The 25,387-nt window shown below is 43.8% G+C and overlaps 1 protein-coding gene across 1 annotated transcript in view; it reads right to left on the reverse strand.

The window, feature by feature from the left end:
* UBR4 (ubiquitin protein ligase E3 component n-recognin 4) overlaps nucleotides 1–25,387 on the reverse strand; it is a gene marked incomplete at its 5' end in the record, with an annotated part of 75,051 nt that overhangs the window by 31,344 nt on the left and 18,320 nt on the right. The window contains 38 exon segments of the mRNA XM_010080236.1: nucleotides 21–99; nucleotides 212–439; nucleotides 1,145–1,294; nucleotides 2,042–2,251; nucleotides 3,432–3,548; nucleotides 4,017–4,124; nucleotides 4,386–4,482; nucleotides 5,212–5,380; nucleotides 6,050–6,187; nucleotides 6,658–6,762; nucleotides 6,956–7,133; nucleotides 7,271–7,401; nucleotides 7,788–7,899; nucleotides 8,516–8,637; nucleotides 9,096–9,233; nucleotides 9,464–9,638; nucleotides 10,308–10,442; nucleotides 10,924–10,987; nucleotides 13,542–13,758; nucleotides 14,193–14,409; nucleotides 14,633–14,796; nucleotides 15,093–15,294; nucleotides 15,446–15,617; nucleotides 16,687–16,844; nucleotides 17,702–17,929; nucleotides 18,226–18,378; nucleotides 18,911–19,069; nucleotides 19,350–19,532; nucleotides 19,635–19,805; nucleotides 20,028–20,255; nucleotides 20,791–20,938; nucleotides 21,055–21,125; nucleotides 21,760–21,951; nucleotides 22,165–22,228; nucleotides 22,608–22,796; nucleotides 23,028–23,226; nucleotides 23,416–23,516; nucleotides 24,415–24,516. Of these exon segments, the coding sequence (XP_010078538.1) occupies nucleotides 21–99; nucleotides 212–439; nucleotides 1,145–1,294; nucleotides 2,042–2,251; nucleotides 3,432–3,548; nucleotides 4,017–4,124; nucleotides 4,386–4,482; nucleotides 5,212–5,380; nucleotides 6,050–6,187; nucleotides 6,658–6,762; nucleotides 6,956–7,133; nucleotides 7,271–7,401; nucleotides 7,788–7,899; nucleotides 8,516–8,637; nucleotides 9,096–9,233; nucleotides 9,464–9,638; nucleotides 10,308–10,442; nucleotides 10,924–10,987; nucleotides 13,542–13,758; nucleotides 14,193–14,409; nucleotides 14,633–14,796; nucleotides 15,093–15,294; nucleotides 15,446–15,617; nucleotides 16,687–16,844; nucleotides 17,702–17,929; nucleotides 18,226–18,378; nucleotides 18,911–19,069; nucleotides 19,350–19,532; nucleotides 19,635–19,805; nucleotides 20,028–20,255; nucleotides 20,791–20,938; nucleotides 21,055–21,125; nucleotides 21,760–21,951; nucleotides 22,165–22,228; nucleotides 22,608–22,796; nucleotides 23,028–23,226; nucleotides 23,416–23,516; nucleotides 24,415–24,516 (5,774 nt within the window).

Below are 25,387 nucleotides of genomic sequence, written 5' to 3' on the forward strand. Positions count from 1 at the left end.
TACTCTCAGAAAGAACTCACAGTCGTCTTTAATGCAGAATTTCTGCCAGTTTACTGTTCGCTGTGTGGCGATCTCTGCACAAGCCTTTAAATGTTCCATCTGAAAGGCACCACGGGACAGGATTAACCACCACGTCAGTATTTCTGCTGCTGACATCTTATATAAATGCAACATACACTTTTTCCTAGTATTGTGGCACGCTTTTCCTTACCAAGCTGATCAACGTATCGTACTGCAGGGCAGAGCCTGAACTTGCTGTGACCACACTGGCACGAAGGAAAATGCCTTGCTCTTCTAACAGCTTTTTGATTCCACGAACATGAGAGTCCAAGGTGTGAAGGTCTCTGAGCTGGCGGTATTTATCCTTTGATCCACAGATAAAGAGCAAAAGCTTGCGGACTTGGCGACGCACGAATGGAGTCTGCTGGATCATCAGGTACTAGACAAAGAAAAGCCTAAAGGTCAGCAACTGTGAACTCACCAGCAGGCAACCTGCGCCGACAAAAATAGGATGTGTTTTCTTACAAAAAGAAAAGATATGGAAGAGGCACTAATGAAAAGGTCTGCTTTAAGGTTCTGTAAGTCACCCATAAAAGCAAGTCACAGGCAGAAGAAACACTGCACAGCAACACTGCTTTGTGATTACTAAACCGCTTCTGAAAACCATTTTTGTCACCTATGACCCCATATAAAAAAGCTAGCCAAGCCTAATTAAGAAATCCTTCTTCAAACTCATGCGCAAACATAAGATAACTTCTTATGTCTACTAGGAAGCTATACAACCAAGGGAATTGAAAGGATACATTCCAAATATCTTCCTGGTTTCTTTTTTAAGGACTAAGTACCAACAGCCGAGCACAACAGTACACTGTGCCATCTCAGAGAAGGTTTGCTATTCGAGTTTTCTGGCAGCAAACACTGAGTTATAGGAAATAATTGCAATCCTATTTTTCATGTATGCTTTCCTGTAGATTCCTGTTCCAACAGGAATAAAACAAAGCCAACAGTTTGCCTTCTTTCAAGGGGGATTAAAAATCAGAGATGGATCTGAGATCACTTCCACAGCACCTCATCTCTCCCATGAAAGGTAACACGACTGGGATGTCTTTGTTAAAATCCCTGGGTGTATCACATTCTCACTTACCTCAGACAAAAAGTAGAACCAGGAGTGATCAAAGATGGGAGGTGGGATGCGGGAGTTTGTGTCCGCAATCTTCTTGATCTGATAGGGCAGCCGCAGCACCATCTCTGTCAGGAGCTGGGTGTAGGCCTCAAAAACATCTGCAGCGTGACCCTGGAAGCAAGAGCAATCCATCAGGCTCCGGCACTGAGCACTCCCGGTGTGGTGTCACGACAAGCTACGGGGTGCATTTGTTGGTTTTCTAAAAACAAAGCTTTTCTGCGCCTTTGCAGCCAGAAGAAACGCTCCCAGCTGATAAATAAAATCAAGCCAACAAACCTGGATGACTTTAACTCCACGGCAACTCTTAGGATGCAGTAAGCTAGTCTGTAGCAATAAGGAATTTTAATATATAAGCTTTCAACTTAGGAGACATTCTTACACTTAATCAGGCTTTTTTTCACCGCACCTGTAAACATACTGAAGTCCCCTGGACTCCAGCAGAATCTTAGCGTAAAAACACCGCGGTGGTTGAACAAGTTTAGGATTTAGCATGGAAATCCCCATCAACCGCCAGGCTTCCTTGCCACAATAAGCAGTGGTGGTTCAGAAATTCTGCCTGCCAAGCACAGGGAGCCAAGCGACGGAGTAGCTTCCCTTTAGGAAGATTAACCCTTCAACCAGAAACAGCGACAGCAGCTCCACAGAGCCGCCTGGCTGAGGGGTGCATCGATGGATATAGTGAGCTGGGCTGCTCCGAGAGATCCCGGAGCAATCCTAGTTGTAACTACATGCTAAGGGAACAGATTTTAATTGCACTACTAAGGGAAAACCAGTTTTGCAAAGACGCTTTTACTTGCTTCTGCACAGCAGCCTTTTAATACAGGTTGTGTAAAGCTAACAGCACAGCGTAGGACTCACCTTCACGTACTGGCGGAGGAAAAAAGGGCTCATGTCAGGTGGCGACGACGTCGTGTGAGGTTTCAGGAGCTGGCTGGTGGCTACAGGCTCCTCGTCGTTCTGCTGGCTTTTCCAGTACTCTAGCAAAGACTTCAGCACGTGCAGACAGTAGTCAACAGCACCAGAGCTCAACAACGCAGCAGCAGTGGCACTGGAGATGAGGGAGGAAGACTGGAACAAAGAGGAGAGGGATTACTGAAGCACCTGAGAACCACTGTGTCGGAAGCGCAGGGGAGGCTGCAGGAATCGGACAGCAGTTGCTCACAGTATGGATAAGAGAGCAGGTTTTTATGAAACTTTACAGGCAGCTTTTAAGTTTGGGGTTTGTTTGAGGTTGGGGTTTTTGGTTTTTTTGTGTTTATGAAAAGCAACTCAAATATTTACAGAGACTCTTTTGAACAAGCGCTTAGTAAAGGAAAACAAATAAAATCTCCTCTTAAGTCTAATCTCCCCTCGACACATGTGCCAGAGGCCACTTTGCTATGGATTAGACGACTAGGGCTTTTTTCCCTTCCTTTTTTTTTCCCTTCACCCTTTTTTTTTTTTTTTTTTTTAAGTTGGGATTTCTCTTTGTTTATCTGGGATTTGGCCAGCTGGAGGTGAATTCTGGTAGAGAAAGAGTCCCTGTTGCAGATGCCGCTCAGAGGCTCTGCTCCACCCAGGTATTGCTCCACCTGCATTCTTGCAAGACGATGAGCTTTGATTTCTGTGGGAAGCTCAAGTGAATAACAAAGGCTGGAGAAAAAGCTACTGTAAATAAAACTATTAAAGCAGCCCTGTAAATCCAAACAAACCCCACAGCTCATAAGCTCATTAAAATTTGATGCAGTTCAGACTAAATTTTTTAACCTCTATGCTTTTTTATTAATCTCCTTCCCACCACACATACTGCTTTTTATGCCTTATTACTGTACCTTTTAGCAACAAATATCTAAGGAATCCTCTTAGCCACTTTTACGTTGACACAGCAGCATATTGCTTTCCAATAATCACATTACAAATCCTCTTTAACCCCTTCAGCACCAGTAAACATGCAAGGAAAAAATCTGCTAGACTGTTTTAAATAACATCATTAACGTGCTGCCCTTAGCTCAGGCAGAAACCACACACAAAACACGTGAATCCAGTTGTCTTTAAATGTCAGTTTGCTCCAGTCTGAGTTTCAGCAAAGATATTATTTTCAGAAGTGTCAAGTAACATTACAGACTCTTCATACATTTTTCCGAAGCACTTTAAACTCTTTTTCAGTTTTACACCAGTTATTTCAGCTAGCAGCTTTTACACCATCTTCGACGAACAAAAGGCCCCCAACCACACCATCCCCCGGAGAAAAATAATTTGAAGAATGTACCTCACAAATGGAAGACTTGGATCCTGACTTAGTTCTGGACATGAACACACTGAGCAGCCTCATCACCACCAAGTGCACTTCATTCACCGGAGAGCGCTCATTTTTCTTAGACACATCCTGCAAGGAGAGAGCTTGCTTGCTTACAGAGCTGAGCACAATGTCCTAAGCATCTAAATTTCAGTGCTCTCATCCTTGTGAAGCATTTCTAACTTAAGCTCAAGCAGTAATATTAAAAAAGCAGCACAAATTCCTCAATACAAGGGTACACAGTGGCCAGAGAACAGTATTACACAAATGACAAGGTACATTCGACAATTACGCATCACTCTTTATGTCTGTTCTAAGAGTTTAATTCAAGCACAGCCAATTTTCATGCTCACTTGTGGATTCTGGAACCAGGAAAAAGTGAAAGTTACACTCATGTCATTTTCTACTGTATGTGAAGTGAGCCAAGACAAATAAACTGCCTGAACACATCCATACAGCAAGGTGTTTCTGCAACTCCTGTGCATTTAATTCCTCCACGGGAAGAAGCCCTGTCTAGAAGGAGCAAACCAAAGAGAGTGTGCTCATAGCACCGCTTACCTTCTTGTCCATGCACAGTTCTGCAATCAGTTGGGACAGAAGGTTATCTAAAGCTCCTTTGTCTTTCTCATCATCTCCATCTAGGTCTGTTGTGAGCATCAGAATAACCTGGGGATAGAAATCAGAGAATCAGTAGGAATCGGGTTCCATGTTTTCAAGATAAATACAGATTATCTTTCACAAAACCCCTGCAGATTTTATCTTAATTAATTTATGTTCTCTCCCAAATTCTGCCAAAGACTTTAGAGCTGGACCCACACACTGTGACTGGGCAGGAAAGAGAAAGGGAACATGCAAACAGAAACCCAGCACTAGTAGCAGTAATTAACAGTTTGATTAAGGCTTAACTCCTGAGCCCTCCTCACTTACCTGCATATAAGGAATGGCCCGGACTCCTCCAACGTTCCTCAGCTGCGGTAAGTTCTGCAGCAGCCTCTCCAGCAACATCAGTCGGACCATGTGCAGCCTGGGAAGTGAGAAGCCAGTGATCAGACACAAAGCGCTTCAGACACATCACAGGAAATATTAGACCCAGCAGGATCACCAACAGAGTGCTGCTATTGAGCACAGAAGTTCAGAGCATGAGGAAATCCCATGGTCGTTAGATCGGCACAGACAGGAGCGGACTCCCTCAGACTGCACAGTCAAGAGATGTCAAAGATGCAGAGCAACTCTGACAACGGACACAGTTATCCACTTCAGAACTACACTGCCTAGCATGACCACCTGCAGAATTCCACTGCCTAGAAACAGATACTACAAATCAGTTCCAAACTGCACTGTAAAAAATGACTGAGCATCTGTTCCCACAGAATGAAAAACCGTGGATCTTTCCCAAAGCTCTTAGCACTCTTGCACATAGTTTTTTCCCAACCCTGAATTTCACAAGCCCCCAAGCTGTACATTTCAGCGATTTCTCTGTTTACTAGACTCATGCAGGATTTTTCCACCACTTTGTACAGGCAGCAGTTGTGTGGGACACACATTAGGTACGTGTAACACGTTACACGGTGAATTCACAGAGAGAGGCAGTTTGCAATGGCAGCTTACTCCACTCTATATTTCTAACTTTCCATTTTTACTACCCAACAGAGTCACAAACCATACTCCAGGAACTTCAGCAGCTAGAGTCCACTCCTCTATAAACACTGACACTGCAGACCAGATGTGCTATTCTTGAAGAGGAAAACCTTGCCTGTTGCTGGTATGGACGTCTCCCTCTGCCTCCCCTTCCCCTTCTGAACCATCTCCCTCTTGCTGGCCCGCGGTAGTGCTGATAGCGCCTGTGCTCGAGCTGACGCTGCCTGGTCCAGCAGGGTGGCCCTCAGCTGTCGTGTCCCCATAGGCACTGCTGCGGCCAGACACTGAAACAGAAAAAGGAAAAAAAGGAAAGACAATGTCAGCACAACTGAACATGCCTCTTGCCTGCTTCATAGCAACTGACACAGGTGAACTGTACTTTGGAACGACGGTTCTAAGGAGATGGTGTCTTTGGTTAGCTTCCTAAAACCAGGAGAGAGCCATTTCTACAGATGCTGCTTAACACCCCCAGCATTCTTTTGCTTGCCAGCCTCATCTTTGTGGCACAAATGGAATTGGTTCCACAACAGTGATTTAACACCAAGTCAGAAGAGGGGCGTTATACAGACGATGGGCAGTATGGACATAATTTTTTAATAAAAGTCTCTGATTCGTTTTACCTGGGTATCAGTCCCAAGCAATAAAGAGAAAAATTAATTCTGTCCCACCCAAACTTATCCAGCAGCATAGTGAATTCTTCTAGTCTTACCCTAGGCTACTGCATTCTGCTATTACAGGCCAGCCAACACTACCGCAGATTCCACAGTTCTAGAACTACAAAAAGTGAGCAAACATTCAGTCTGTACGGCACTTTGGCAGTAACCATAAAATGATGCATGGCATCATCTATTTGGAACTGAGATTTCTTCTTTGCCTGGGATTACCCACCCCCTCTCACTCTCGGTAAAGTCCTACTACAGCAAAAAACAGATGTACAGACACTGGATACTTACCACTGTGCTCACCAGCTACGGAGTCCACCGCGCTGCCACCGCTCTCAGAGCCCACGCTCCCACCGTGGTCTGCAGGTGAAGTCCGAAGAGTTGAGCCATCTGTTGCAGCGGTGCTGCCTTCATCGTCAGACGCTGGAGCTAAGAGAATAAAGAGAGCTGTTACAAGTAAAAACACTGCCTTGATACAACTTCAAAAAATGCACATGCCACAAAAAAAAAGCCACAAATATTTATTTTTTGTGTCAATTTTCAACTACCAATTAAAAGGGAACTTAAAAGTGTCCATCAGTACATTTAAGCATGCAAAAGGCAGTGGAGGGGAGATCCTTTGAGAAGGAAACCTTCTCACCAAATAGACAGTCATGCAAGTCCCTTGATAAGCAATATCTAATTGTTAAGGAAATACAGTATATGGTTTATTTTGTCTGCCTTATTTTAAGGAGAGGAAATAACTTCCTCAGAAGCCTACAATGAAAAGGCAGAAAAAGGCCTTAAATACACTACCAAAAATATTAATAATTGGCTCTTCAAAACCATATTTACAAACATTTTAAGTCATTATTTAAGTCAAAATCACAAAAGCTTGATTCCTCGCAGTGAACAGTTACCTGATGCTGTTGTATCTGAGAGCGTTCCGGCATCAAGAGAAGAAGAGCTGGGTGCTTGGCCAGACAGTCCTAAGCTCTGAAGTCCAAGTGCACTACTGCTGCTCCCTGTAAGAGGAAAACAAATTATGACTATCTTCCTATGAAAGAATTATGTCAACTCTGGCCTTCTCTGTACATTTCAGAGTTCTACTAGCTTTACTTTTTTGGTGCTGACATCAAGAGCTTTTGCTTTTGCTTCTTTCCCAGTTTCCTCATACTCTGTTTGTCTTTTTGACTGCCAGTAACGCCTACATCTTACCTTGCTGATCTTGTTGCAGGCTCAGGGCAATGGCTAATTCCACCATCGTTTCATCATCTGCATCGGGAGGAATATCCAGCATAGGAGGGAATCCCTCTGCTCCAGCCAGAAGAGCCTCCAGGGGAGAAGGGTTCCCATTATTCACATTTTCCGAAGTCTCCAGAACCATAGATTCAGACTATGGAGAGGAAACACAGTGAGAGCTTTCACCAAACCACCACCAGCTAATGGAGCACTACAAACTGATTCATCATAACTAAATTAAACACAAGTACATAGTTAAAACACTCCAAAGAGAAACAACTCTGGACTTACCACCATCTCGAAGTCCCCATGATCAACTTCACTTTGCTCCTGGCTTTCTTGTCGGATATGCTCGCCATTTGCTAGCCCAGAACTCTGCAGCTTGTCTTCTGCATCATCATCGTCATCATCATCCTTATCTCCTGAGTTACAAAGGATCACTTTACAAATGCACTCTTTATGACTTTCTGATACATCTTTATAACTGATTTATAAGGACTTGAACATATGCACAGAAACAGTAAGACAGTCTGGATTAGTACCCCCTAGATAAAAGAACCAGATTTCCCTGTCACTGAAAGGGGCATATCTCAGAAAGATCTCCTCTTTCAATCCCACAATATCAAAGAAGAGGCGAATGTTTATTTAAAGAAAAAAAAAGAAGGGTTTTGGGGACAAGAGAGAGCAAAAGAAAGGACTGGTTTTAGTCTTTTTTTGGTCACAATTTATAAGACTATTTTATTTTATTTTCTGACAAATAGAGTAGGTCATGCTCATTTAAAGGCAAAGATGAATGGATCTTGCATACCCATAGGAGTGTTGCTCCGAGGGGAGGACGGTAAGGTGACGTGTCTCCGCTTGTTCCTTGGTCTCAGCACCCTGATCAAAGCTTGTTTGCAAGAAAAGCTCACTGCAGGATCCTAGAGGGTTAATAGTTAATCATTAAACTCCTTCAGCTTTAAGTGCGTATTCACAGTATTTGGAAAGACAGCTAAAAATACACTTATGACACTCTGTTGGTCATGATTCACGTAGGACATATGTCACTGCCTAACTTCTAAACTCCCCGTCTCCCCTAGCAGCCATGAAGCAACACTTAGCATTCCACATGCAGCACACGACAAACATTGCTAAAACATAAGGAAAGAGAAATTTCTCCTTCATTCACTCCTGGCTCTTTGTTTTTGGCTGCAATGCCTCTATTTTGTGTCTGTACTATGTATGATCATTTTATTTGTATTTAATACTCTTCATTTTACAGATTCATAGAATCATTTAGGTTGGAAAAGACCTTTAGGATCATTGAATCCAATCATAAACCTAACAGTGCCGATTCCCACTAAACCATGTCCCCATGTGTCACAGCTACACATCTTTTAAATATCTCCAGGGATGGTGATTCAAACTATCCTGTGCAGCCTGGTCCAGTGCTTGATAACCCTTTCAGGGAAGACATTTTTCCTAATATCCAATCTAAGCCCTCCCCAGTGCAGTGTTACAGACTGAGGCAGAGCAGAGCAGAGCAAGATTACATACCGGGCAAAGTAACATCTGCATGTAGATCTTGGATGCGGTATGGATACAATCCAGTTCACATGTGCAGTACCCATGGATAATATCCACCAAAGCATTGACTGTGGCTTCAACGTGAGTGAGACCTAAGGAGGAATAAAAGCAGGACTGTAATCAGCTATCTTTCCATTTCAGCACAGAGTGAGACCCTGCAGGAAGCATGTTCTGTTTGTAGACTTCAAGGCATAACATTAGGATCACAAATATTGTGAAGTATCAACCCAAAAGGAGCTCACACACCAGTCTTGTCTGTCTAATGGAATACTGTGCATGCCATCTACCAGCACCACTGAATATCCTCTAACACCAGCCATGAAGTCAAACGTGAGTAAATCAATCACCAGTCCCCTTCTACTAGCACAATACACACACTTCTGAACAAAAGCATCAGAGCAGAATTTGCAGATATACTGTAGAAAACACACGTTGCATCATTAGCATCTTAAGCCTAGTTTAGAACAAGTAATTTTCTCTGTTTACAAGCTTAAAATAGAATCCTTCAAAATACACAAGCCTGAGAATAGGCAATGAAGAGGCAGCACACCTGGCAGGCAGGCAGGGGCAAGGAAAGCGTTTTTGGGTTTTGACGCATGTAGCTTCCAGAAGTGGTTAACCAGCTGGGTAATAAATGTGCAGCCGTCTCCCTCAGCATGTTTCTGGGCCTCCTGCCCTTCTTCACCCTCTGTAGAGATTAAAAAAGAGTTGTCAGATACATGCAGGGGAAAGCACGAACAAGCAGGTAACACCAAGTTCGTCTGAAACAGCTTTTGTCACAGGCTGTGACGTCCTCCTTACCAGGACTATTGCACACCTAACAAATGTGTCAAATACAGTCGCTGTCACACCAAACCGATACCCCAAGACATCTTCAATTATGAAAGAGAAGTTAAAGAAAATTCCAGACTTATTTACCTGTTTCCAACTGTGGCAGCTTTGATTCTGTATAGTGCACCAGATTGTTGGGTCTCATAATAGCAATGGATCGAGCAGTGATGACCAGCCTCTGAAATACTTCAGGATCAAGGTCCTTTCCTTCTTTGGTTGAAGAACTCAAATACTGAATGGCTTTACTTAGCAATGCTTGGTCCTGTAAAGTGAAAGATAACATAGGCAAAGAAAACCAACAAACAACAGCACAACAAAGCAACTGAAGCACAACTGCAGGCCAGATCCTGGGGAAATCCAGCACTTGCTGCTTTAACTCTTAGCCAATGTCACCTAGGAAGGACAACTAATATTAAAAAGTCACTCTGTAACAAAAGAAATCTGGCTGGAGCATTAATTTTCTCATTTGCTTCCCCTCAGGCTTAAATGTGGATGGAAAGACCAGTGTATAAACACAATCAGTCAAGTGGTGAGCAAAGGCTATCTGCAGGAATCTGCACATTTACTGCAATTATGGTAGCACATAGTCTAACCACTGCTAGCCCTGGTATTTTCCTGCCACCCAAAGTCAAATGCGTGTGGAAACAGAAAGCAGAGCTATGGACACAGCTTGCAAACAAACTTCACATGTTTTGAGATTGAGATTGTGATTTCTCGAGATTAATTAATATTATTTCCCATCAAAATCTTCAGAAAGCATTTTAAGTAGTTCTGGTGAAACACAAAATCCAGCAAGGCAGGCGGCAGGAGTTAAAGGAAAATTAGCCAGCAGGTTTGAGCTGCATGGAGGGAGGTCCTTCTAGGGGCGTGTTGCACCCCAGCCATGAACTGGCAAGTTCCAGGAGAGATCGAAATCCTTGCACCGTGTTACCTTGTGGTTATGGTACGCCGAGCGGCTGGTGTGCAAGCTAGCCAAGAGGTTCTTGGTTTGCTGCTGGACGCTGGAAGGAGCTGGCATGGACAGCAGCATAGTAGCCAGTTCCTGAGCTGCAACCTTATTCTTTTCCTGCTCCCAAGAACAGAGAAAAACCATTCTTCAGTACATTTACCATTAAGGTGATGCATGAGCCTGATTTGTCGGCATACCTGCAGCTCCTTCCCCTCCTAGCACTATGCATGCAAGTTTCTGCCCTCCTTCCATAGCGTTTTGATAGCCTCCCCAACTGATTATTTGACATTTAATGAACATTTCACATGTCTACATACAAAAAGTCCTTTTAAGATTTACGGGCTTCTACCCTGCTGTTCTTGTAAACCAGGTCACACTACAGCACAAAAATCCCACCAGCGATAAATGCAAATGCCAATTGTCATTCTAAACTAGTTTCAAATGCTTTTCGCTAAGTCAACTTCCAGATCAGTGCTCTGAGCAAAAAGGATGCGGCTCTCTTCCGTATCAGGCCCCCAGGGCTGCAGGAGGTGCTGCTGATCTTGCCCCTCCTCCCTCAGCTCGGAAAGCTCCGGAATGTATTCAGAAAGTTACTTGCCTTCTCGTTGACTGGTCCTACAGCAAAGCAGCTTTCCAGTGCTTCTAAAGAACTCACTACTAGCCTGAAGGGAGAAAGGAAAGCAGGCTTGAGTACAGCAACCCTTCTCTCTCCTGAGCACTTTGCTTTATGCGGGCTACAGTCATGAGTAGCTCAGAGACAGCTAACGAATGCCAAGTACAAAATCAAAGCATGATAAAACCTGCCACAGGCACCATGCATATCATTTCATTGTGTTACAGACCAGAGTTAAACCTGGCTCACGCTCACAGACAAACTTAGGACTGCTTTAATAATCCACAGCTGAAAGACAGGGGCTTTTCTCTACCAAAGAGGATAAAACATTTCCTTACGCAGCCTGCAGCAGGGATAACTTGGATTGTCTTGACAGTACCAATTCACCATGGCCCACAGACGTACATATGACTGCAGATCAAGGGTTGGTATGACACATGGGAAAAAGCGTAACCGACTTTTCTAAGGGAGCAAGATTCTACTCGCTTGCTATTTTCACACAGGTTGCTTTTTCCAATTTGGAGTTTCAGCTCAAAAGATTCCAGAGGAAAATTAACTTGAGAGCACTGGGTATGACCCAAGTGAGGGATGCTGAAGTCCAAACTTTTGACAGCGGGAAGGCAGGCTAGTAAAATACTTGCCCCAAGGGAAAACCTTATTTACAATTTGCGGCAAAGTGCTGAAATCTCCCGTGCAGCACCAGTTCATGCCTCGCAGCAGAACTACCTGAAATGCCATCTGACACACCAGAAGGAGCAATGCAAGAACACAGGAAAAAAGGAGAGAAATAAGGGGAGAAATAACAGTGTAGGATGGGATACAAGGTAGAAGAAACAACAATTGTCTGCTCTGGTGGTGATAGATAATTTACAAATAAATAAATTACATTCCCCTACCCACAGCCACCCTCCGTAAAGCTCATAGGGGAATATAAGAGGGATAAAAAGACGCAAGGAGGGAACAAAGCAAAAAGAGGAGTTTGTCAAACAAGCAACAGTTAGGCTGGATACAGCAAAAATCTGCAAACCATCTCATCTTTACATTTCGCTAAACCATCTGCCATGCAACGACCAGAATGTAAAGAAGCAAATGTCACTTGGAAAACAAAAAAAACCCCAGTCAACAAAAGCCACATCATGTGTTCTGTCTCTCTGACACACACCCATTCGTGCAGAGAAAAGGATGGCATACTAACCGGTCCAAGGTGGTTAGGGACTCAGTTTCAGAACTTTGGGGGAGCAAAGAAAAAGAAAAAAAAACAAAAACAAAAACAAAAAAAACGTGTAAAGCTCACAGAAAAACTCCCTAGAACACATTCTAAGCAAAAGGCAAATTAAATGGGGCAATCAGGAAGCCGGGAGAGCGCTATATACAGTAAATCTAAGCACGGTTCTTTCTGTCTGGGCAGCAGGCACTGGTCTAAGAGCAAAACAAATACAGGAGATCTAGGCCACCTAGCACAGAGAAGCCAAGCACACTGCTTAAAGCACCACTGAAGGTTAAATTTGAAGTACAGACACCCAACTTCTGATAGGAAAGCTGCCTCTCGCCTGCCATTAGTTGTTCCTACTCAAGAAGCCCTTTGTAAGGTAATCATGCTGCATTCCAGAACATGTAAGTGAAAATAAAAAGAATAATTTGTTCTGATTCTGAGCTTTCAGAACATAATCCCGCTGCTTTGGAAAACCAGAAAGCATGTCTGTGCCGAGAGGGACATCTTGTGGAGACAAAGAGAAATTAAGCACAGGAAAAATTCCTGAACTGTTGGACAAAATATTAAAAGGTTGGCCAAACAGGTCCTTCAGCTGGACATAACTTCCCACTTCAAGCCCTGAATCTTCACATGAGAATTTCAGTAAGACCAAATTAATCATCATTTACTCACAGTCAAGCACCGCATTCCTTAAAATGCTCGTTTTTCAGCAGTGCTACTTCCTCTCTGATCTGTTTCCCTCCTGTCCTTGCCAGGCTTTCTACAACCCTTATGGCACAGACCATATGATCTCAGGGAAAGAACACAGGGTGGGTATATTTTTTAAAAAGTTCTCCTTCTGCTAAATATATTCCCAGCTCACCATAGTGGTTTGACTCTCAACAGGGATACTGGGGGGGACGGGGACTTAACGCTTTCTCCACCACAGCAGTTAAACCTGAGCTATATGGGCCACGAGAGAAGCGGGAACCAGTCCCCTAAAGCAAAGTCACACACAGAGTCCTCCTCAAAACTTAAACTTAACTTCAGAGAGGCCTGACATTTGTGAGCTCTAGAGAACGAAAAAGGGCCAGCTTGAAATGAGAAAATGTACCAAGAAGGCAGAAATCTCTTTCAGCTCTTCAAGACTGCTGTAACAAATGAACTTAGCGACATGAAGCATGCACATAGATCTACCCACCTACTCCACCAGATAAATCAAGAGTGAGCACAAAGCCCTCCTCAGAAGATAACAACTGACCTTTCAGTTGTTGTTTTGCGTGGCCATGAGAACAACTGACTGACTCCCTTAAGTTTTCCCAGTTAAGAAAGGCCCACAAGCGTACCCAGGTCCCCTCTACAGTAACTACCCATTTTCAAGGAGATATAAAAGAAAAACCCGCAGAAATACCTCTCCAGGACAGTCCCACTGGCAGCAGCAGGAGCAGCCGACTCCGTGTCTACGCTGCCGTTCCCTTGATTCAGGTTTGGGGGACAAACGTTGCTCACTGAAGCAGACGGGAAATCCTCAGGGGGCTCGTCAGGCCATCCAAACTGCTCTTTGGTTTTGCCATAAATTTTTATGGAATCCATCATCGTGACTCCAGCAGGATCCACAGAAGCCCCAACTGCAGTGATGAGAGAAATGTCTTAAAAACTAACAAACCAGTTTATTTTGAATGCCAACAAGCATAGCCTCATAAACTCAGGATAAGGATTACACCATGTCATTAATGTACAGCCACTCTGACAGTTTCATCTCTTTCAAGGCCACTTTCCTTCTCTATTACCTCAATGCAAAATGACTGAGCTGAGCTATTGCATGTTCATCCACTGCAGCAAGAAACTGGGCCATCAGTTATTAAATGTTCAGGATCTCCTCCTCACACTGTTTCTGTAAGCAGGTCAAACGAACAGATTGTGGAAACCCTCCCTACTACGAGGTGAAGTACAGTAGCTTTAACACGCTCAAGTAAAACCAACAGGTACGTACAGTAGCTTTAACACACTCAAGTAAAACTAACAGGTACTCAAAGAAAAAAATAAATCAACAAAGACTTACTGAAGATGGTTAGTTTTTTGTCAGCCTGCAAGGCTTCCTCGCGAGTGAAAGGGAAGTCAAACCATCGAGCCCTGGTCATGTTCAGCTGCATGGTGCGGCCAAAGATCTCCAAGTACGAGGGCGCTCTCTCTATTGCTTGTGTGCCAATCTGGATCCGCATGCCTGTCATCACCATCGTGCTGTTATTGTTCGTCACTTCGATGGTGAAACCCCCAGGCTGCAGAAGACAAATCACAGCTCAGAAAGGTGAAGTCAAAAATTCACTCCTAAGCTAAGAATCTGAAGTCTGTCCACAGGTGCCTCCACTGCTTATCTAACAGTATAACAGGATTTGTACAGGGTCATTTGAACAACGCAGACTTCTAAGGAAAGGCATGCTATCAAGCCAGACAATAACATCACCTAGAAGCCCAAGAGAATCCCCAAATTGCCCCATTTACCTTTGTGTTGGCCACATACATGCCGGTGGAATTGAGCCGGTGCTTTATCTGCTGAGCGTTGTAAACCTGCAGCAGGTCGTTGCCTCCAAACTCCACATCTGTGAGTTGCTGGTTGTGTTCGAAGAAGTCAATAGGGAAGTTCACTTGGCTGGATGTGCGAGTTGCTAAAAGAGAAGAGAGAGATGTTTTTAACAAGATCCATTCTTAACAGGCAAAGCTATGGCAAAAAAGCTCCAGAATGAGCTTGCCTCCTTTGGAAATGCCCATGCCAGCCAAACAGCTATGTATTTTTATATTCATATAAGGAAACATTTTACCCAGACTTAGTCAGTACACAGCTCTGAGGTTAGCCAGTAACTGCCAGAAGCAAACATCTTAAGTATCTATATGATACTGACCAATCTTCGCATCTATGTTTGCCACTGCTGCCTTACACAGACACATGTGACAAGTCCCTTACTAATAGCGGCTGCCTTGCGCTTGCGAACTGGCTTCATGATGCTGATGACGCTGCTAGGCTGGAGAGAGGGCTGGAGCCAGTAGGAGGTATTCTCTACGTTGGCCATGTAGATCCTCAGGCTGCCGTCTTCGCACAGGAGGATCATAGTGGTCCTCTGCTGCTCGTTGCAGGCTGTGTGGCGGATGGCCACCATGTCCTGAATCTGCAAAGGCAAGTCAAGGAAAGCACCTGGTAACTGCTGCTTGAAGAAAAACTCTTTACATCAGAAAAGCTGCAAAGACTAGAGATCTTGTGATGGAACAGTAAGAAACCACATTCACAAAGGGCCAAAAATACAGAAAACTACGACTAACCTTTGCTTTGGCTGGCAAGGTTTTAATCTCCTGGATGAGAAAGGTGTCTGGCTTCACCATCACCACCAGTGGGACACCAGTGGTTTGCTGAACACAGCACACCAAGCCGGGATGGTTCATCACCTCAGACCACTGACACAGTGCCGGTGACGTCTTACTCCCACCATTTGAACTGCAAGAGACAAAAGACAGAATGACATTCATTTAAGCAGCAGCAACAAGTGAAAACACACAAAATTCATCACCGTTCAAATCAGTTAGAGCTTCGTCCTCAGAAGGAATTCAAAGCACTGCATTAATGAAAAGCCAGGAACACCGCTGCCCAGTTTATAGGGGAGAAACCAGAGACAGTCACTTGAGTGGGCAGAAGATAGGAGCATCCCCGTCCACAGCCCTGAGCTGTACCCTGAAAACTCAAGGAAAGACATTACTTAGTAACACTTTATGCCCAAAACCAAGGGAGCAATTTTAAAATCACTTTCAGCTATCTTTTTATCTGACCAGATGCACAGTTCCATGTTTCAACACATCCAGTAGCACTAAGCAAAGGTCAATGCAGGAGAATCTGTGTGAGGCTACTCACTGGAAAAAAAAATAAAGCTGCAAAAAGACTAAGCCAAAACTCGACTGGGGCTAGGGAGCTCTTGGAACCTGACCCTTCTACAGAGCCTGCTCACAACAGTGGTTTTGTGTCAGGCTAGTGAAGAGGCTGTGGCCGAAATGCCCAGCTCTGCTTGTCAGAACAGATGACAGAACAGCTTTTTCCTGGCCACATTTGTAGCATAAGAGATTGGTTTCCCTCAAGGGAGTCTGAAAATAAGCTTTAATATGCACAATAAACAAGGTCCACTGCAGCACTGGTGCCAAAAGGAAACAAAGGCTTCCTCTGCTCTGTAGCCTTCACGAGGGTGAGTAATCCCATCGGTTCCAGCTGCTGCACCAGTAGCAGCTCTGCACTCTGCAGCAAGACTGCTCTGAAGCCACCTTTCTGCTGTGAAATCCTAGTGCAAAGAAAAAAATGCATAGGTGCCCCATTGCCAAAAACAGACAGCTTTGGTTTCGAACCATTCTGCAACTAGGGCAGAAGCACCACGAAAAGTAGCAAGAAAACATCTGTCAAAAAGGGGATCTTCACTACAAGCTTTAGCCACTCAGAGCTGGGATGTTAGGAATAATTAGTGATATTTCTTAATAATAAGCAGAAATGGAAACTTCGGGGGAGTCTTCCACACGAGCCTCACCTCTTTATGTTAATTGGGAATAGCCGCTGCACTTCCAGATTGGCCCGGCTGATGGTGGCTGCGAAGGATTTGCCTTGACAGTAACTGAAGAACAACATCTGTAGGACATGGGAGTAATACACCGAGACACCTCCTCCTGCTACCTGGCCATTGCTGTCCTGTAGGATCAGAGAAAACCAGCAACATTTAAGATAAACGCACATCCTTCAAAACACACTGTCAGGCTTTTACATTTCTCATGATGGAATTATTTCAAAAGCCTCTCTCCCATCGCCTCCCCACCAGTGAGAGAACACAGCCCCAAATGACAATTTTCTAAGCTCAACTCCTTGCTGAACTCATCCACCAGATACTTCAAAGGCTTTTGAAGGGGAGACTTAGATTGCATCCCCGTAGGCTGGAGGTAGCGCCCTCAGCTATCTATGCGCTTGAATGTTGTATGACAGTCTCACAGGGAGCACTCCCCATGCTCCCAGCTCATAAAAGAGCTTTCCTGAGGGCCGCCTTCTCATCTATTCCCCTGCTTTGGAGCAGGCTGGGGTAAAAAACACCGAGTGAAATGTGGACGGATTTTAAAAGTCACCCCCAAGACAGAGCTGCCAGTGACCAGAAACAAAGGCTCCCTCCACCTCTGCAGCCCCAGCAACGGTCAGTAACTTTATCCATTCTGGTGACTGCACCTTCGGAGTGCCTCGCTTTGGGAACGGCATTGCTCTGAAGCCATCTCCCTGCTGAGAAATCCTGCTGGGCATGACTTCAGAGCCAGCCACAGAAAACATGCTCCATTTTCTAGATGAAAGGATCAAGCGGTTTAATTTTCAACCCCACTCCCTTTCACTGCAAGGATATTTCTCTCTTTACAGGAATGGCAAGCTCATTGATCTAGATCAAGCTGCTTAAAAGGGGAAAAAAGGGGGGCGGGAGGGGAGGAAACTTCTGCCTTCAAATGTAAGACACAAACAAAAGAGAGAAAGCCACTGCAGCCCGTGCGACAAGACAGGGATGTCACCCGTACCTTTAGGTCCTCATGATTGACTTCAAGGACATTGGTGACATAGAATGGTCCATGCTGGGCGCTGCTCGCCTCTTCCATGAGCTGTGTGTAGATGTACCCAGCAGAGGACATGATCACTATGATGTTCTTCCCCTCCTCGTTGAAAAGGAAAGTGACATCCCTGATTTTGGAACTCGGCAGAAGGAAATAGAAAGTTGGACTCAAGGCATCTACAGAGAGATCGTAAATCTGTGGGAAGAATCAAGACAATAGTTAACTCCTACAATGCAAAACAGTGCACATGGACAAAAGTTGGGACAAGGGAATGACTATCAGATGTTAGAGTTCACTTTTGTGCTCTTTGGGTTCTGTGGTTTTGTTTTTTCTTAGGGCAACAGTTGATAAACACCACCGATTTGTATCTTCAATTTATTTGTAGCTAAGAATATTATCACACTCTTCTACAGGCAACTCTGCAGAGAGCCAGACTCTAATGTCTGAAAGAAGACAACCACATATCATCAACAGCTTCTGACCAAACATACCTTCACAAAGTCTGCAGTCACAATAGCAAGCTCTGTTTGAGATCCTGGCAGCCACACAGCTTTAATGATGAAATTTCCCGTGGCTAGTTGGGGATGAAGTACCAAATGATCAGAGACTGATCCAGAGCTGCTGAATGTTAACACGTGGCAGTCCTGGAGTAATGAAAAATATTGGTCAAATATTAGAACAAAATGTTTATAAACATTTTAAACCAAGAACAGAGTTAAAAGCCACTATTCCTCTTAGTGCCAATAATGACTGATACAGTAAGACTCTAAAATTCCTGCATTTAAGATGAATGACACGAGAGTTTGTAAAGCAAATAAAAAAACCAAGAAACCCAAACCAAAACCACAGAGTCCAGCTGTTTCTTAGCTAGGTAAGGTTTGTCGATTCTGCACTGTGAAGCTGAATTTAAATTTGGGAGAATACAAAATGTCTTAAAGTAAAATTGGCTTAAATACAACAAGAAGTATTATTTTGAGGCACTGTCTCATTTATTGTATTATTCATATAGGTTCTGCTTCTTTTATTTCATATATCTAGTAGGAAAGTGATTCATAAGATAAAAATAGTGACCGACCTTAGGAGTCAGCTCTGCACTAGTTCCTCAGAGGGAAGAAATATAGCAGGTTTTGAGATGATGTTTCCAACTGCCTAGCAAAGGGTCTGTCAGGAACTTACTTTCAGCCCGCACACGGCCAGGTAGTCCTCCTTGCAGGGATTTCCAGTTAGGCTCAGTACAGTAAAGGGAACGGGTGCAGACGCAAGGCGAGTCAGGGTCAATTTTCTTTTGCTGGAGTCTGCTTGTTTGAGCAACGCTGAGAGCTGAAGGACTGTAATCTGCAGAACAAAATGAACTTAGTTACCTAACTTTGTAATCAAGGGGAAAAAGGAATTTCAGTTTCAGCTCTATGACTGTGACCTTGCAGTTTTCACTGTTCCTGCTGCAAGAAGTCTTTTCTCGGAAGAACAAGAGGTTTTTCTAAGCCATGCAATACTTCACAGAAGACCCAGGTCTGGGAACAGGCAGCCGAATCACATTCTGCTTCTTTTTCAGTGGTCTAAGGCTGTTTCCTTTTCCCTTACAGACCAACACCCTCTACAAAGTCAGAGAACTCACCTTGCCCTTTTCGTGACTGACAGCCAGGTGCTGCCGGCGCCCGTGCGGGGACGACAGCACGCACATCGCCACCCGCCTCAGCACATGAGCACTGATCAGCTGCCGGATCGTCTGGCCCTGATCACCGCTGTAGTTCATGCGGACGTTCTCAAAAGCACCTTCTTGAGAGCCAAGAGTTGGGACCTGTACCATTAATAAAAGCATACAGAAGGGTTATCACTGAATTTTTTCTGTTTAAAAGTGATGCCACTTATCCACAATCGAATCGCTCCTTTAGTATCATACCATCAACTGATCTGTCATTTCTACTGACTTGTCCAAAGTATGGAGCTCACTGAGAGCTTGCTGGGCGCGGCTGCTGCTCCCCATGGCTGAAGCCTGCTGGAAGTTTATCTGAATGGCGTCCATCAGGAAATTCACCATCTCCAGCACCAAAGGTGCAAAGGAGAAGTTGGCCTACAAGAAATAGATACAGCAAGTGAGGCACAAGATGCTCCTGCTGGGATTCATCATAAGAGCTGCATGTCAACTGGTTTTTAAAGCCAGATGCCACTTTTATGCTCCCTCTTGTCATAAAGAAGAGCATAAAAATCAAGCAACTTGGCTGATAACGAAGACAGTCTGCCAAAGATCCTCATCATAAACCATCTTCTTTTAACAGCCAGCTGATAATTATACCTGGGACTGCAGTTCCTCTCGACAGCCCTCAACATTTCTACACAGGCTGCTCTTCTTGGGTTTTTCTTCATCAGGACCCTTCCCCTCACTGATGGTGACCTTGGCCTTCTCTGCAGGAGAGGTGCTTGCGTGTCGAATGACACTCTCGGGCATTCTGGGCTCGCTCTGGAAGGCGGATTCTTTCATGGTAGAGCTCATACCGCTGCTGGGAGTTCTCTTCACCAAAGCCTGGGAATGACACGGGAATGTTAAAAGCCCAAACCAGACTCAATTTTACCACTAACAAAATGAATATAGTTTGTAACAGCAGCAAGATCAACGTAATTTTAAAGAAACAGAGCGCAATTCTCTTCAACTGCAATTTTAAAGAGATAACACAACAGTATCCTGCATGTGACTCTCCCCCTAAGTACGAGAAAAACTTCCATAAAGTGACTTTGTTTGCTGCTAGTGGAAAACACGGGAAAAGGTGGTACCTGACTGCTGGCTAGCTTAGGCTAACTTGCAAATTCTGTAAAGGCAGGCAGAATCCCAGCACTCACTCGGACAGAGATTTGCCAATGCACTTATTTTGTGCAAAAAAAGAATAAACCACCTAGCAAGCTGTAAATTAAGAGGGTTCATCATAAAGCCAAGGCCTTCAAGACTTAATACTCTGATGCATTCACATCACAGCATAACTGATTGCAGAACAGAAACCCCTGCAAAAGGCTTTAAAAACTGAAGAAACCACAGCTTGGATGTTGACATGAAGACACTTTACCAGGCAACTGCCATCTTCCTTGGCTCCACAGTCACAGAAGAACGATCCATATTTGGCATAAGAAATCTCATGATCCTTGTGACAAACTTTAGCACAAACTGTGCAAACACCAACCCCATCAACCATCTTGCAAGTGTGACAGTGATACCTGCACATAATAAGCAAAACACAAGGCTTCAGGAAGGTCCACAGACTGCATTTGTTTCCTTCTCAATGGCCAGAAACATCGGGCTGAAATTCTGAACACAAGTCTGAGATTCTTACCAATGCTGATTCATGAATTCTTTCTGCGTGATGGTGAAGGTACAGAGTTTATTACAAAGAGAATCTTCATCCTGTCAAGAAGAAAGTGGTTTTAGGAAGGTGTTATAGCTGCATCTACAGTAAAGGCACACGGAACAGAATGCCTGCCTCAGACACTAAATGCACAATTTAAGAACAGCAAGTTTTAGAACCACCTAGCTAAAAAGAATGACCTAGTTTGTATCAAACCACCTGGAGGGAGATGGTGACACTTTACAGCAACTTGAAGGAGTGAATCAAGAAAAAGAAAAGACTAACAAAAATAATATATTGGAACGACAAATTTTAAAGAATGCATTAATAACAGCTTTTTTTTTTCCCCACCCAACAGCACTTAAAAGCCTAATCTAAGTTGCGTGTTGAGAACAAAGCTATTAATTTCACAAACAAGCCAGCAGGAGCAAACCCATCTTACTCCATTCCTTCCTTTTTGTTTTCTAAAAAAAAACAAACCAAACTTTTAACTTCTGTTGACATCACAAAGTCAACAGATCTACGCACAAATGACAGATATTCTCTTCTAGATCTGACAACTAGGGTTCTTCGCCCAGTCTCACATTAGGAATAAACAACAAAATCTTTATTTATAACCTGAGTAATTCTGATTTGGAAGCTGCAAAATAAATCTTCATCTCATTTGCAGCACTAACTGTGACTATTGCCTACCGAATCTTCAGCTTGAGAGTCCTCCTCCTCCACTGCCAACTCTTCCACCCAGTCTGAATCCACCTCAATCGCCCGTTCCTCTCCATCAACAGAAAGATGACTTGGTCCTTGGCCACCGGTCTGGCTCAGCGCATTAGTGACATCGGCCAGGTAAGAGACGATATGGCATGTGCACTCCAGGATAGTCACATGCTATAGAGTAGAGATGAATGAAAATGAGAGGCAATACCTAGATCCTATAATAGCTGCTATAAGGCAAGAAAATAGAACAGTCCCCCTGACCAAATTACTTTAAAATTCCCAATATGCAAAGGAAACAGGAGAGCTGATACAGCTCACGCCTGCGATTTATTCCTGCAAATTATCATAGAGTCACAGAAATTATCCAATTGTCACATGTCTTACCTTCCCTTGCATGACGTTTGCATTCATTTTTTCTATCACATTCTTTTGAGACAGGTATTTCTTGCTGTAACACAAAACAGTGGAGAAGATCATTACAATTAACAGTGTTTGGGAAGTATAAACTCAGTTCTCACCAATTCAAGCATTCAGTTTGCTTTACATTAGCAACAGGAAAGTTGTAGATGCAATAATTAAACCATCAAGAGTGGAAAAGATAAAGAAAATATATGTCTGTTCTTAACGTGTGTGTGCAAGAGACGACAACACACAGATCAGCCTCTCTCAGACACTTTATATTCCAAACAACAAACAAAAAACTAAAAAATAAGGGCGTATCAGTAAACATGAACTTCTGTCCCCTAAACTGCTATGAAAAAAACCCACCAAAAAAATCAGTCTAGGTGAGGCAAATGAACAAACAGCAGTACACAGTTGGCTCTTACCATCTGCCTAGCCAATCGACAGCAGCACCGTGAAGTTGGAGGTGTCCCGCACCTTGTCCTGCGCTAGCCAAAGTTGCCATCACGACCATCAGTTCAGGAAAGCCTGTGCCATCACCGTTGGCCAACATTTCTGTTGCCATTGGTATTAGAGTACTCAGTAGAACAGTGCACACGCCTTCTCCGACTTGGCTGAACAAAAAGAAGAAAGTTTCAGATGCAGTATGTCACCTGCTGAAGTACAGCTAAGCCCCACACCCCAAGAGCATTGACACAGCAACACCTTCAGAGCAAACAGCCATGCCTCGATCCCTTCATCTAAAAGCTGACAACAAGAAGCCATCAGCAACTCACGAGGAATTTGCACACCTAAAGAACAAAAGAAATGAACAGCATACAAAAATGACAAAGGCTGGAGTTTACCTGTTTTCCCGGACAATGTAAGTGGTCAAGAGTTGCAGCAGCTGCCTGTTCTCTTGCACAACATCTAGTTGATCCGAATCTTTGGGAGGGGACATGGTCATCCTGGTTAGCCAGGCCTGGAGACGTACAGGCTCCACGCAAGCCAGCTGAGCCAAAGAGCCGCAGAGTCGCAGCAGGCTGGGGTTGGGACTCTTCTCAGCTGGTGGAGAAAATTACTAGTGAGTGAGAGCTGCTACAGTGGTCGCGTTTGGAGACAGCTCGCCATTTAAAGTGGGAAGCTGTCACTCCACTTGCTTTTAAAGCTTTTCTTTCAAGCACCTTCGTATTGCAGTCTAACACAAGAGCAGAAGGTGGACAAAGGCAGGACAGAAGAGATTCAAACACTTACTTAGCTGGAAGAGCTTGGTGAAGAATTTCAGCACCCTGTTACAGAACTTCGCTGAGAGGTTTTCGTTGGCTGTTGCCATCATGATCTGGACCAGTTCTCCGCTATATGGAGAGGGGAAATTAAGTCACCTTTGTAAAAGACACATTCCTTTTTTTCATTTGCACTTAGTTATGCCTGCCCTCACATTTAAGATCAGTAATTGTTTGTATAATATTGCTCAGCACAGCAGCCAAGCCACAGAAATTGCTTTCAGACAAGAAGTAAATGCCTAGCTCAGACTAAAACCTGTAAATCTCATGAGCTCCCGAGTAGTGTATCAGTATTCTCCCCATATCATGTCACAAAAGGGCCTGTATTGGTTTCTAAATCAAAATTCAGGATTTTCTTGCCTATTTTTCCCTTTCATGTTAACAAGGTGAAACAGCCAGCCACCAGACTGCTTTGATTTTGAACCACTGAACAAACAGAGAGCAAAACCAGACAACAGTCAGCTTTCTAATAGAGAAAACCTTTCCTCCAGTTCACCCTCATTTCTCTTCACACCACTGTAGTTATGCTACGCTGTTCCCATCACAACTTGCCTTCCTAATTCTAAGTCAGGCCAACACCCCACCTCCACCCTTCAAATTATCACCCTATTGCCCCGAGGAAGCGCTGACAAAATCTGGGATTTTGCAACTGCCTTACAGAGCAGCATCTCCCGAAAACCTCCTTAAAACGCCTTTGACAGAACAACCATCTTGCAAGATTCCCCCCCACTGAGGATCACCATGAGGACTTGCCAAATATTTCACTTGGAGTGACAAAGACCTAGGTCCTCTCCCACACAGAAAGTCTTTTCACACTCTCCTGCGCTGCTTGAAGGGTATCCTATCCTTACATGGTTTTGTCTTTTCCTGTGCAATGGCCTTAACATCACTTAGGTGTTGATAGGACAAGCTAAGAGAAAAAAGGAAGAGAAATAAAGTCCTTGGCCTACAATTTTGAGGATGAGCTCACCTTTCTGAAAAGAATTCCTCCATGGCTTTTCGGGCCTGGCTGCTCTCCAGCTGTTTTTCCAGATGCTGCAAACATTCCTCCAAGATGGACTCATCCAGGCCACTGAGGATCAAAATACGTATGTTAAATAAGAATATATAAGAGCAATATCAACAATTTTGAAAGCCAAGAAGTGATCAGTTTTGCTAATACAGGTCTAATAAACTCCCCACTGGCTGAAAACAGCTCTCCTTTCAAGAGACAGGAGTAAAATATTTTACTAATAAACATATATAAACCCCACCAAATGTTCAGAAAAAAAGTGGCACATGATGCTGTAGGCAAGTTACACTGTCAGATATCTGGAATAATCTAGACCTTTCAGACACCTGACATTACAAATTCCTCTAAATGGATGCTCTTTCTGCACTTCGATTCTCTTCTAGTGTTACTCCTCATCCCCACTCCACATCGCACCCTGCAAGGAAAATCCAATTACATTTACACTCTCTACCAGCACCTTCCAGGATCAGCATTAAAAAGACACAACGTCATCATTCCTAATAGTTTTATGTTTCAGACAGGCAGAATCTGCACATCAAGCTGATTCTCTCTACACACACAGCGATGAAGGGGTGGGAAGCACAGATCGTGCTAGTTTGCTATGATAAAGCAGGGATTAGCCATCCTTACAAACAGCAAGAACAGAGACAAAGGAATATAAAGCAACTTAGGTTGGCACCTTCAGCTTTGATTTGGCACTTGTATTTCCATAATTTTCTATTTGCTTAAAAAACTATCCAGATATATACATGCTTCATCCAGAGTTACAAGAGATGATTAAAATCCACACTGCCTGAGTGGCAGTGCTGAAAATTCTGGTAATGAGAATAGAATATCTTGTCCTTTTAGTCTACAAGTATAGAAGTCTTCAACAGATAAAAATAAGCTGATTTTTCACCCTTCTATTGTGCTCTTCAAGAACCGACACTGA

The sequence above is a fragment of the Pterocles gutturalis genome, unplaced genomic scaffold (genome assembly GCF_000699245.1).
Source record: "Pterocles gutturalis isolate BGI_N339 unplaced genomic scaffold, ASM69924v1 scaffold6539, whole genome shotgun sequence".
NCBI classification, from domain to species: Eukaryota; Metazoa; Chordata; class Aves; order Pterocliformes; family Pteroclidae; genus Pterocles; species Pterocles gutturalis.